Source organism: Marmota monax, unplaced genomic scaffold (assembly GCF_021218885.2).
Source record: "Marmota monax isolate L192 unplaced genomic scaffold, Marmota_monax_Labrador192_F-V1.1 WCK01_AAM20220418_F8-fsc00051, whole genome shotgun sequence".
Lineage (NCBI taxonomy): Eukaryota > Metazoa > Chordata > Mammalia > Rodentia > Sciuridae > Marmota > Marmota monax.
This window is the reverse complement of record NW_026695202.1, coordinates 10,019,449-10,031,386: the sequence shown is the minus strand read 5'-3', so window position 1 is coordinate 10,031,386 and position 11,938 is coordinate 10,019,449. Positions and strand designations below refer to the sequence as shown.

The 11,938-nt window shown below is 49.7% G+C and overlaps 1 protein-coding gene and 1 non-coding gene across 2 annotated transcripts in view; one reads left to right on the top strand and one right to left on the bottom strand.

The window, feature by feature from the left end:
• Window positions 1-3,131: 3,131 nt before the first annotated feature.
• The window catches only part of Eif3l (eukaryotic translation initiation factor 3 subunit L), a 29,068-nt gene continuing 20,261 nt past the window's right edge, over window positions 3,132-11,938 (bottom strand). The window contains exons 11-13 of the mRNA XM_046429613.2: window positions 10,515-11,012; window positions 4,195-4,275; window positions 3,132-3,303 (exon numbers count right to left, since the gene is read on the bottom strand). Of these exons, the coding sequence (XP_046285569.1) occupies window positions 3,265-3,303; window positions 4,195-4,275; window positions 10,515-11,012 (618 nt within the window). The 3' untranslated portion in view covers window positions 3,132-3,264. The remainder of the gene's footprint in view (window positions 3,304-4,194; window positions 4,276-10,514; window positions 11,013-11,938) is intronic.
• LOC124083179 (U6 spliceosomal RNA) lies at window positions 6,070-6,176 on the top strand. The gene has a single exon (XR_006848679.1). It is a non-coding gene; the product is annotated as a U6 spliceosomal RNA (small nuclear RNA).

Genomic DNA, 11,938 nt, shown 5'->3' with positions numbered 1-11,938 from the left:
AGGCTCCTTGACTCCGGTGTAACCCAGGAATCCACCCACCTGCGTGCCTCTCTGTCCAAACCTGCTCCCACACTGCTCCCCCTCCGAGGACTCTGCCCACCACCTCCGAGCTGCAAAGGCCAGGGACCAGGTTGATCCTTCACCTGCAGCCCCACATCCAGGCCCTGTCTTCCGCCTCCACGCCTGCCACTGCCACTGCGCCAAGACCCAGCTCCTCTGTGGCTGGGCTGCCCTAGACAGGTGTCTCCGCCTCTCTGTGAACTGTCTTTGTACTCCCTCTCCACTGGTCCTCCCTTTGGTGTGGAGACTGAACTCAGAGCCTCCCTCAGGCTAGGCAGGTTCTCTGCGGCTCCCTTTGGTCCATGGAGGAACAGGCAGTGAAGTCCTAGGGTCCACAGGCCCCAGCTGCACCAGGAAGTTGCAGGGCTATGCCACACGTGACCTTTCTGCCAAGGTCACAGCCAACTAATAATGGCCTTCACCCCCTAATGACATGCCAGGTGCTGTGCTAAGAACCTCACGTCATTTAATCAACAGAATGATCCCGAGGCAGGTGCCATCCCCATTTAATAGACAAGAAAGATAAAGCATTGAGGGGCTGGGGCTATAGCTCAGTGGGTAGAGTGCTTGTCTCACAAGCACAAGGCCCTGGGTTCAATCCCCAGCACCGAAAAGAAGGAAAAGAAAGAAAGGTAAGGCACTGAGAAGTCAAGTCCTCTGGGCCACCCACACAGGGCTAGCGTGTGGGGCAGTCAGGACTCAAGCCCAGGTCTGACCAAGGCCAAGCCTGGTCACATTCCACCATCTGCCCTGTTACTGACTGAAGCTTCTGGAAACACACCACCCAGAGCTCCCCATTTCCTGATAACAAAATCCTTGCTCTCTTCATGCTTGGAGGATTCTGGACCTGCTTGCTCTGCGATAGGCAAGGGAGACTCAGAATCCTGTGAGCTGGCTGCAGCTGCTGAGCGCCACATTCCTCCCGCGGTGCCAGGCGGAGTGCAGTCGTGCCTGCCCCCTCCCAACCACTGCTGGGCCGGGAGGTGGCCGGGAGCCAGGCGCTCACACACACTGGGCCTGTGTGGCCTTGGGCCCCTGAAATAGCCTGTCTTCCAGCAAGGTAAGGGGAGTGCAGAGAGGTCCTACCAAGCAGCACACTTTGACGAGATTCTAAAGATGAAGCAGGAGACCTTGACGTGATCCATGAAATTGTGGTGTTGAATAAAAACAAGTTAAGCCAGGCGAGCTGCTCAGGTGAAGCTGGGCTCCTATTAGACACCCTGCCAGGCGTCAGGACTGGTGGGAGGCACAGCAGAGGACATTCTCTGCCAAGTCAGTGCATGGCACCCACCCCTGCCAGGGAATGGGGGTGGACATGTGGGGGCTCAGGAGCTCTGGAAGGTGTCAAAATGTTTGACTGGCATTCACGAGGACCCACCAGGTAGCAGATGAAAAGATTCGAAAGTTACCGAGGGTTTTACAAAAGTTGGATTTGTTACATGTGAAGGGAGAAGACTAGCATTTTCTTCCTCTGGGGGTCAGGGTGTCTCCCAGAGGAAGCTCCGTCTGAGAATCAGGCTGACCTGGATTCAAGTCCTAGCTCCACCCTTTCCCTCTGGGAGCCTGGACAAGTTCAGTCCTCTCTTCGGTGAAAACTAGCTTTCCAAGTCACTCAGTCTCAAAGTCTCGGTCCTTACTGCCATGTATGATCGACTGGGTCCCTGGCCGTTCACTTTCCTACCCCTTTGACTCATGACTGCCCCCCTTCCCTACTTTTGGTATAGTGGATTGAACCCAGGGGTGCTCGGCCACTGAGCTACATACACCCCAGCACTTTTTGTTGAGACAGGATGTTGCCAAGTTGTTGAGGTTGGCTTTGAATCTGAACTTGTAATCTTCCTGGCTTAGACTCCCAAACCACTGGGATTAACAGGCATGCACCATACCTGACCCTTATTTTTTTTAATCTTGCTAAGTTTCTGAGGCTGGCCTTGAACTTGAAGATCCTAATGTTTCAGTCCCCCAGAGAAGCTGGGATTACAGGCATGTGCCACTATGCTGGAGCCCAACTGGCCACTTTTTTTTTTTTGGTAGGTGGACACAACACCTTTATTTTATTTTTACGCAGTGCTGAGGATCGAACCTAGTGCTTCATGTGTGCTAGGCAAGCGCTCTGCCACAACTCCAGCCACACTTCTTGCTACATTCCCTTGGCACATTAAAAACCAAAAGGGCCCAACAACATTCACCCAAGGCAGGCCCAGTTCTGCCCAGTAGCAGGTGCCAACCTGCAGAGGACCGTGGAGAAAGTAGTGGTGTGGGGCCAAGTCTTGGCATTTTTGTAGCCGTGTGACCTGGAGAGAGTCAATTAACTCAGGGTCCACTTCCACACCAACGAAGCGGGGAATTACTACTAAAGCCAGGGTATAAGAGGCAGTATTTTTAGAGGCCTCTTGGATAGTTCTTGGCAGAGGGAAGTGGCTGGAAGTTTCTTCCCAGGACTAAGCACTGTTTCAAAAATTTCATGATTAACATGCCATGAAAATCATGCAGGCCACTTAGACCCCATGGGATTCTTGTGAGGCTCAAGTAAGATACAGAATGTGAAAACGCCTGTGAATACGGCACGTTACGAACAGGGGGACGGAGATCTCAATTCAGCCGGATGCAGCACACCTGGGACCCAGCTACTCAGGAAGCTGAGGCAGGAGGATGGCGAGTTCAAAGCCAGCCTCAGCAGATTAGTGAGGCCCTAAGCAACTCAGCAAGGCCTGTCTCTAAAATAAAATATTAAAAAGGACTGGGGATGTGGCTCAGTGGTTAAACACTCCGGGTTCAATCCCCCGTACAAAAAGAGAGAGAGAGGGGCTGGGGATGTGGCTCAAGCTGTAGAGTGCTCGCCTGGGATGCATGCGGCCCGGGTTCGATCCTCAGCACCACATACAAACAAAGATGTTGTGTCCGCCGAAAACTAAAAAATAAAAAAAAAAACAAAAAGAGAGGGGAGGGGAGAAAATGACTTCATTTCACACACGGGTAACTGATGAACTGATGCACCACGAAAGTAAGACCCAAGGGAATAATGCCTTGTCACTAGAACACAGGCTCTCCCACAATAACGAGGCGGCAGATCTGGCTCCCAAGATCCTTTACTGGGACCTATTTACAGCATTTCTGTTCTAATATTCAAAGGCTTCATGGTGACAAAATACTTCACATCCACAAAACCAAAACAGGCTCCAACCAACCCAAGCATGAGTGTCCTCAGGGTCTCTGTCCCATCTTCTTCAGGGTTCGATTAAGCTAGAAGAAAAAGAAGCAAAGCTAGATCAAGGGTTTTCCCCACCCATTCCGACAGGGTGCACACCAGACAGGCAGGCTCCCAGCTGCCCCTGGAGGCCAGGAAGAGGCATCTTGGGGTGGGCGTCCACACGGGTGGAAAGCCCCAATGCCCATGTGGCCCTGCACACTCAACAAACCCAAGCCCTACCCGGCTCTGCCTGTTTCCTGGACAGGAAAGGGGCTGGGATAGGCGACTCCAGTTGAGCTTCAGAGCTCTCCTTTCCCATGGACAGGATCCAGGCAGGAAGCCAGCCCCAGTCCACTGCCCCTACATGTGTGACCCAGACAGCGGGAAGGTGAAGAGCACTGGGCCCTCTCAGGATCCTGCAGGAGGGCCAGGCCCTGCTGGAGGACTCAGCACTCCAGGATGCAGTGGCTCCAGTAGTGCCACGACATGAGACCCCACACCCTGTGCTGTTTGGCCTGACCCAGAAGACCCATCCTAGGGCAAGACACAGAATGCACGCAGTGTGTCAGGATGGAGCATCCTGTCCTCCAGCCTCAGGAACTGGCCAGACCTGTCTCAGCTGCAGAACACCACCAAGAGGGGAGGGAGGAGGGCGGGTAGGAACAGGCAGCAAATCCACCCATATTAGGAAATACCAGGGAGGGCGAGGAGAGCGGCCACGCGCAGAGGGAGATCTTGGAAAGAGATGCAGAGGGCTGAGGCAGCAGTCCTAGGGGCCCACCCTGCTCGCTCCCCAGCCCCAGCAGCCAGCCAGGCAGCTCTGACACTTAAAGGGCCAATCTCAGGCTTTCTTGAAAACAGACCTGAGAAATAAAAATTTAAAAGCTCCCCACCCACTTCCTAGAGTCTGTTCCCAGTCAACAATCCTCTCTCTGACCTCTCACCTCTTCAAATTTGTGTATCTGACGAATGAAGAAATCCCCATAGCGCCTGGCGACCTTGGTGTCTGCAATGTGGATCATGTCCTGTGGGAAAGGACAGGCAGAAGAGTGTAAGTGGAGGGGGCTCACCCAGAACAGGAGCCACCTGCACACAGGGACGAGGCTAAGCTATATCACACCCTGTGCTACTTTTCAAAAGCAAAGGGCGTATGTGTCTGCACACGCACAGGCAGGGCAGGCATGGTGGTCCTGGAGGAGCATGACCAGTCAGCTGCAAGAAGAGGAAAAACATGCAATTAAAAAAAAAAATTTGATGTGGGCCTTGAAACCAGGGACACAGTATTAATTTAACCTGAATATAGTGGCAGAGCAAAATTTTACCTACAATAACCACAGTGTTAATTCCTGCAGAAGTACCTTATTAGATCATCTGGGTGACTGGAACTAGTTAGGCGGGGCCCCTGAGATGACAAGGGATGTAGCAGGTAGGACAGTGCCAAAGGTGGACATTTCAGGTGCTGAGGAAAGGACGGAAGGTATTTGACAGCACAGCACAGGGGAGAGGTAGTTGTGTTTTGTTATTAAAAGCATGATTAAAAACAACATTGAAAAATTCCACTACTGATGTGTTTACTTTTGGAGAGTCTGCTCATATCAGGTTTAGTTAAGTTCTGCCAAAAACCAAGTTGTCCAAAAGCCATAAAACCTAAATGAAATTTATTTAGAGCAACATGAGCTTTAAAAAAAACAAAAAATCTAAACTGACCCAGCACATCCACAACTAGATACACACTCAAGAAAATTAAAAACATATGTTCACTGGGAGTGGTGGTGCACGCCTGAAATCTCAATGGCTCAGGAGGCTGAGGCAGGAGGATTCCAAGTTCAGAGTCAGCCTCAGCAACTAAGCAAGGTCCTAAGCATTTTAGTGAGATCTAGTCTCAAAATAGAAAATAAAAATGGGTTGGGAATGTGGCTCGGTGGTTCAGTGCTCCTGGGTTTAATACCTGGTACTAAGCAAACAAACAAAAACAAAAAACATGTTCAAACCAGGTATAGTGTTATTCCAGTTACTAAGGAGGCTGAGGCAGGAAGATAACAAGTTTAAGGCAGGCCTCAGCAACTCAGTGAGATCCTGCCAATTAACATAGGGCTGTATCTTGGTGGTAAGTTCCCCTGGGTTCAATCTCCAGTACCAAAACCAACCAAACAAAAACCATATGTTCACGCAAAAACTTATGCATGAGCCAGGTGCGGTGGCGCACACCTGTAATCCCAGCAGCTCAGGAGGCTAAAACAGGAGGATCCGAGAGTTCAAAGCCAGCCTCAGCAACTTAGCGAGGCACTAAGCAACTCAGTGAGACCTTGTCTCTAAATAAAATACAAAATAGGGCTGGGGATGTGGCTCAGTGGTTGAGTGCCCCTGGGTTCAATTCCCAGTAACCCCACCCCCACAAAAAGAAAAAGAAAAAACTTAAGCATGAATATTCACAGCAACATTCTTTTTTCTGACCCAGGAGTTTGCCATGTTGCCCAGGCTGGGACAACTCCTGGGCTCACGCGATCTTCCTGCACAGCTTGACTACACCCAGCTCTGCAGCATCCTTTTTTTGCCATCACACTGGGGGGAACCCAAAGGCACTCTACCACTGAATGACAACCCAGATAGGGCCACACTGAGTTCTGAGGCTGGCCTGACACTGGAGATTCTCCTGCCTCCTCAACCCTCTGGGAGCTGGGGTTACACAATGCCTGGTTTGTAGCATGATCCTTAATGGCCAAAAAGTGAAACACCTCAGTGCCAACTGAGGAACAGATAAACCAAAGTGTGAAGTACTCTGACAAGGAATTCAGCCATTAAGAAAGAATAAAATACTGGTGCTTGCTTCGGCAGCACATATACTAAAATTGGAACAATACAGAGAAGATTAGCATGGCCCCTGTGCAAGGATGACACGCAAATTCGTGAAGCGTTCCATATTTTTTGTATAACCAATGTGATTCTGCAACCTGTACAATCAGAAAAATGAGAAATTATACCCCATTTGATTCAAATGTATGAACTGTCAAGATCATGGTACTGTCGTGTGTAACTAATAAAAAAAAAGAAAAAGAATAAAATACTGATGCATTAAGTTACAAAGTGGAGGAAACTTGAGAAGTACTCAGGGAAGCAGCTGCACAGGGGGCCAGAGATCATGGACTCAGCTGTACAAAGTGCCAGGAAGAGGCAAATTCAGACACAGACAGGAGGTGAGTGGGTGCCAGGGGATGGGGGAGGGAGGGGCTGGGAGTGACTGCTAATGGGCGGAGTCTTTTTTTAGGGGGTTGGAAATGTTCTGGCATTAGACAGTGGTGCGGCTGAACCATGCTGTGAATGAGCCAACAATCACTAACCGGTGTGCCTGAAAACCAGGCCATTTCCATCATGAAGGTACATGTGCAAATTATATTTTAAAAACCAGTCAAAAACTACTATTTCTAATAGCACATTTAGACCAACACCCAGGTATACTCTATCACAGAGCTACACATTCCAGCCCGCCCCTTTTTTGGGTACAGGGGAATGAACTCGGGGGCACTCCCCACTGAGCCACATGCCCAGCCCTGTTTTGTATTTTATTAGAGACAGGGTCTCCTTGAGTTGCTTAGTGCCTTGATAAATTGCTGAGGCTGGCTGCTTCAATCCTCCTGCTCTGTTTCCCGAGCCACTGGGATTACAGGTGTGCACCACTGAGGTTTTTTAAAAATTTGAGACAGGGTTTTGCCAAGTTGCTGAGGCTGACCTCAAGCTGTGATCATCCTGCCTCAACCTCCTTAGTATAGATCAACATGCTTTCTGAAGAAAAAAGAAAGGGATTTTTTATTTTGTTTTTTAATCCTTATAACATCAAAGAGCTGATAAGCAAATAAAATAATTATTAAGGGAAAAACAGAAAACATATAGGGGATCAAACCCAGGGCTTCATGCCTTCTAGAAAGAGCTACACCCTCAGGCCAAACAGAAATCATTCTAAGCAAAGCACAGTAGCCCTCTGCCCTAAGGACATCTGCTGATCCTAGAAAATTTTGAGTGGGGAAAAACAGAAGTCAGGGCAGTCTCCTTGCAATGCTAGGATCCCAAAGGGCTTTATCCTCCACAAAGGTGAGACAGAGGTGAACTATCATCTCCATCCCAGTCCCAGTCCCAGTCCCAGCAAAAGGCTGTCAAGTGGGGAAGAAGCAGAAAAGGGGCCCATCCCAGAGATGTTATTAAACACAAGGCAACTCTCCAGCCCACTTGCAATCTGGCTAGTCTCCTGGATGGTCTAAGGAACTTGGGCTCTAAGCTTAGTTTATGGGGGGTTCCCTGTTGATAACATCCCAAACACCTTGAAGAGCTCAGAGAAAATTCCTCAAGAGGAATAAATGTTTATCCTAGGCCCCAAAGAATGCTGGCAAATAGTGTTTGAGAAGAGCAAACCAGCCGGGCACGGTGGAGCAGGCCTTTAATCCCAGTAGCTTGGGAGGCTGAGGCAGGAGGATCGCAAATTCAAAGCCAGCCTTAACAACTTAGTGAGGCCCTGTCTCAAAATAAAAGCATAAAAAAAGGGTTAAGGGGCCTGGGTGTGGCTCAGTGGCAGAGTGCTTGCCTAGCATGTGGGAGGCACTGAGTTTGATCCCCAGCACAAATAAAAGTAAATAAAATAACATGTCCATCTACAACTAAAAAAATATTAAAAAAAAAAAAAAGGGATTGAGAATGTGACTCAGTGGTTAAGGGTCCTGGGAGGGAGGGAGGGAGGGAAGGAAGGAAGGAAGGAAGGAAGGAAGGAAGGAAGGAAGGAAGAAAAAGCAAACCATGTATACCAAAAAATAATCATGCCCTTAGACACTGCACCATGAGTATAAAAAAAAAAAGATTTAAAAGGCTGGGGATGTGGCTCAGATCCCCAGTACCAGGGGGGTGGGGTGAAGCATAAATAAAGTTTTTAAAACTGTCTGTCATGTGCATATGCTGTGTGCCTACTGTGCTCTTTCATGGAAGGACATGCAAGCTACAGCAAGGTTTCCAGTGTTGTGACTTCAAGTTCAAGCTGGACACTGTTCTGTTTCCTGTGCTACGGAGTGAACCTGTATGTCCCTGCACACGAGGTGAGTGCTGCACCACTGATCTGGGGTCTCTTGTCCTAACAAGATGTTTCTGTTGCTCTTGTCGGCAGCATTGGAAACCCAACTCAGGGCCCCTAGCACGCTGGGAGGTGCCCTACTGTTGAGCTATACCTCCGTATCCCCATGAGCTTCTTCAAAAGAATTAAGATGCTGGAGCCACGTGGTGGCCAGTCCTGTAATCCCACTGTAATTCCAGTGGCACAGGAAGCTGAAGACAGTAAGGTCACAAGTTCAGAACCAGCCTTACCAACTAACAAGGCCGTAAGCAACTAGCAAGACCCTGTCTCAAAAAATAAAAAGGGCTGCCGGGCACGGTGGCGCACACCTGTAATCCTAGCAGCTTGGAAGGCTGAGGCAGGAGGATCACCAGCCTCAGCAAAAGTGAGGCCCTAAGCAACTCAGTGAGACCCTGTCTTTAAATAAAATACAAAATGGGGCTGGGGATGTGGCTCAGTAGTTAAGTGCCCCTGAGTTCAATCCCGGGTACCAGGAAAGAAAAAAAAAAAAAAAAGGGTGTGTGTGTATGTGTTAGGGATGTGGCAAAGTATCCCCATCCATGTTCAACAGCCAGTACCAAAAAACAAAAGCAAAAATCTAGTTGTTTTGTTTTTCTGCATGAGTTTTTGTCAGACTTAAAATACTCTAGACTGCTAGAACTGTTCTTTCTAGGAAGCACTGCCTCCCCATTTATACTCAAGAGTGAAGAAAAGAGTGCTCAAGGATATGTTTGAAACCCGAGTAGGGAATATTAGATCACTGAACTAGTCCTTTTGTCTCTTCTAGAATAGTCTTAGCCAATATTTCTTACACATTGTTTCTGTTTCCTTCCCCTTCCAGATTTTTTTTTTTTTTTGGTGGGAATGGGCAGGGGTTACTGGGGATTGAACTGAGGGGCACTTCCCCACTGAGCTACATCCCCAGCCCTTTTTTTTTTTTTATGTTTTTTTATTTTGAGATATAGTCTTAGTAATTGCTGAGGCTGGCCTCGAACTTGTGAACCTTCTGCCTTGGCCTCCTGAGTTGCTCAGCAGAATTCTTTTTTTTTTTTTTTTTAAATTTTTTTTTAGATGTTGATGGATCTTTATTTTATTCATTTATTTATATGTGGTGCTGAGAATCGAACTCAGAGCCTCCCACATGCTAGGCAAGCGCTCTACCACTGAGCCACAACCCCAGCCCTGCACAGCAGAATTCTTATTCAATGTATGTTAGACCTTACTGTGACTTCCATGTGGCTGTTTTTTTTAAAATACACACATCCATCCTACCCTGCCAGTACTGGGGATTAAACCTAAGGGCACTTTACCATTGAGCTAAATCTGTGGCCTTTTTTGATTTTTTTTTAATTTTTTTTTTTTAGTTGTAGATGGATACAATATTTTTATTTTTGTATATATTTTTATGTGGTGCTGAGGACTGAACCCAGTACCTCATGCTTTCGAGGCAAGCGCTCTACCACTGAGCTATAACCCCAGCCCTGGCCTTTTTTATTTTGAAACAGATCTTGAACTTGCAATTATGTTGCCTCGGCCACCTAAATCGATCTTATGTATACTTGTTGCAATAGCCCAAATGACCCCGTGTTCATCAACAGGGACAGACAAATGGCAGTTGATGTGGGACTCTCACAGGGCAGTAAGCATGGCTGAATCCCAGCTGCACATAGCAGCGATGGAGGGTAATTCTCTCCAAGCCAATGTTGAGCAAAAGAAGCCGGTCACAGACACCATGGACTCCTTACACACACCAAGGACAGGCAGCAGCAGGCGACAGCAGGACAGTGGCTCCCACTTGCAAAGTGCTTCCGCTGGCCTAGAGTATCCCCACTGCCATCTCCAACCTCGTTTCCCACCACAGCTCCCCTCTCAGGCCACACAGCCACACTGCAGTGGTCCCTCAAACACAAGGGCTCCCCTCCGCGCTGGCCCTTTGCTGTCACGGGGCCCTCTGCCAGCTCTTCCTCGCCTCCCAGTCTTAGTGTAACCTCCCCATCTCAGCCAAGCCTTGCTGGGCACATGTTTTAACGTGGCAACCTGTGCCTCCCACAGCTCTGCCCGTGCGCTAGTCCCCGGCAATGTCTAACCTGCGAGAGCTGGCTAACTGTAACACCTGGGTTGATCACTTGGAGAGCAAGTAACAGAGTGCCGAGACGCCAGCAGGGGACACCTTACCTTATCGATGTAGAAGTCAACCTCGGAGGCCGACTGGAATTCGCCATCTAGGGCGGAGATGCCACTGGTCCACACCAGGTTCTTCATCTTGTGTTTGAAGACAAGCAGCTGGATGCGGAACTCCTGCTCGGTGAGGTCCAGGAAGCCGGCCAGCTTGGCCACGGGCATGGTGGTGTAGAGCTTGAGGAAGCTGCGGATGGTGGAGAGCTGCGCCTGCTGCTGCACTTCGTCAGAAAACACCTTCAGCTGCTGCAGGAAGGGCTCTTTGTGGTAATTGGGGTGCACGTTGTCATAGTTGGGCACCACAGGCGACAGGAACTTGGGGCAGGAATAGCTGAAAAGTTCCTCATAGACCTGCGGGTCACCTTTCTGCATGCGCAGCATCTTGTCCCCGTACTTCTCCCGCAGCTGGAGGTGGATGCTTTCGTCAATCCGCATGGGGTACATGGTGAGCGCGATGGCCAGCAGCGCGTGCATCTGCTCGTTCTGTTTGTTAATCTGGGGGTGGAGAGGACATGAGCGCAGGGTCAAATGAGAGGGACTTTTGGGTCCCCCTAACCCACCGCCCACCCTCCCAGCTGCCCTCTGCACAAAGCTTTCACCTCTCCCGTCCCCTTGCACACAGCAGTCGGAACCTCCCCAGCCGCGTCCACTCCGCCCCTCGCTCTCCTGGGTCAAGCCCTCCTCCCCGTCTCCTGGACTCCTCACTGGACTGTCTCAGCCTCTCCAGTCAGCCCCACATCACTGGCAAGCCAATCCTTTTCTACCATCCAGAATCAAACCGCATGTCACTCGATGCTTGCGATCCCAGCTGGCAATGGCGCAGTCTAACCCCGACCCACTCCTCTCCTGCCACAGCCAGTGTGACCGTGCTGCTGCTGTCACCACACTTCAAGACCGGAACCCTCTGCTCACGCCCTCCTTCCTGTGTGAAAACCACCTCCCAGCCCACAAGTCCAGGGTGCCCCCTCCTGGCTAACTGCTGGGAAGCAGTGTCCATGCAGGAGTCTTTTTCTTCCCATTGCTGGGGATGGACTCGGGGGTTTGTGAACCTAGGGTGTTCCTCCATGAGCCGCATTCCCATCCCCCAACTCCAACTCTGTCAAGGCCCGGAGGAGGTCAGTGGTAGAGCACCTGCCCAGCAAGACAAATGCTGCATGCTCTTACACACATGCAGAAGCTAGAAGAACTTATTTTATGGAAGTAGAGGGTGACGATGGCCACTAGAGAGCAGGAAGGGGAGGGGTAAGAGAGGAGGTGAAAGAATGGGCACCAAATAGGAGGAGAAGGCACTAGTGTTTCCCAGCACAGTAGGAGAACTAGAGTTTACAACAATTTACTTATTGATTTATTTGGGGGATACTGAGAATTAACCCAGGGCCTCCTGCACCTCAAGAAAGCACTGTACCAGTGTGGGACACCTC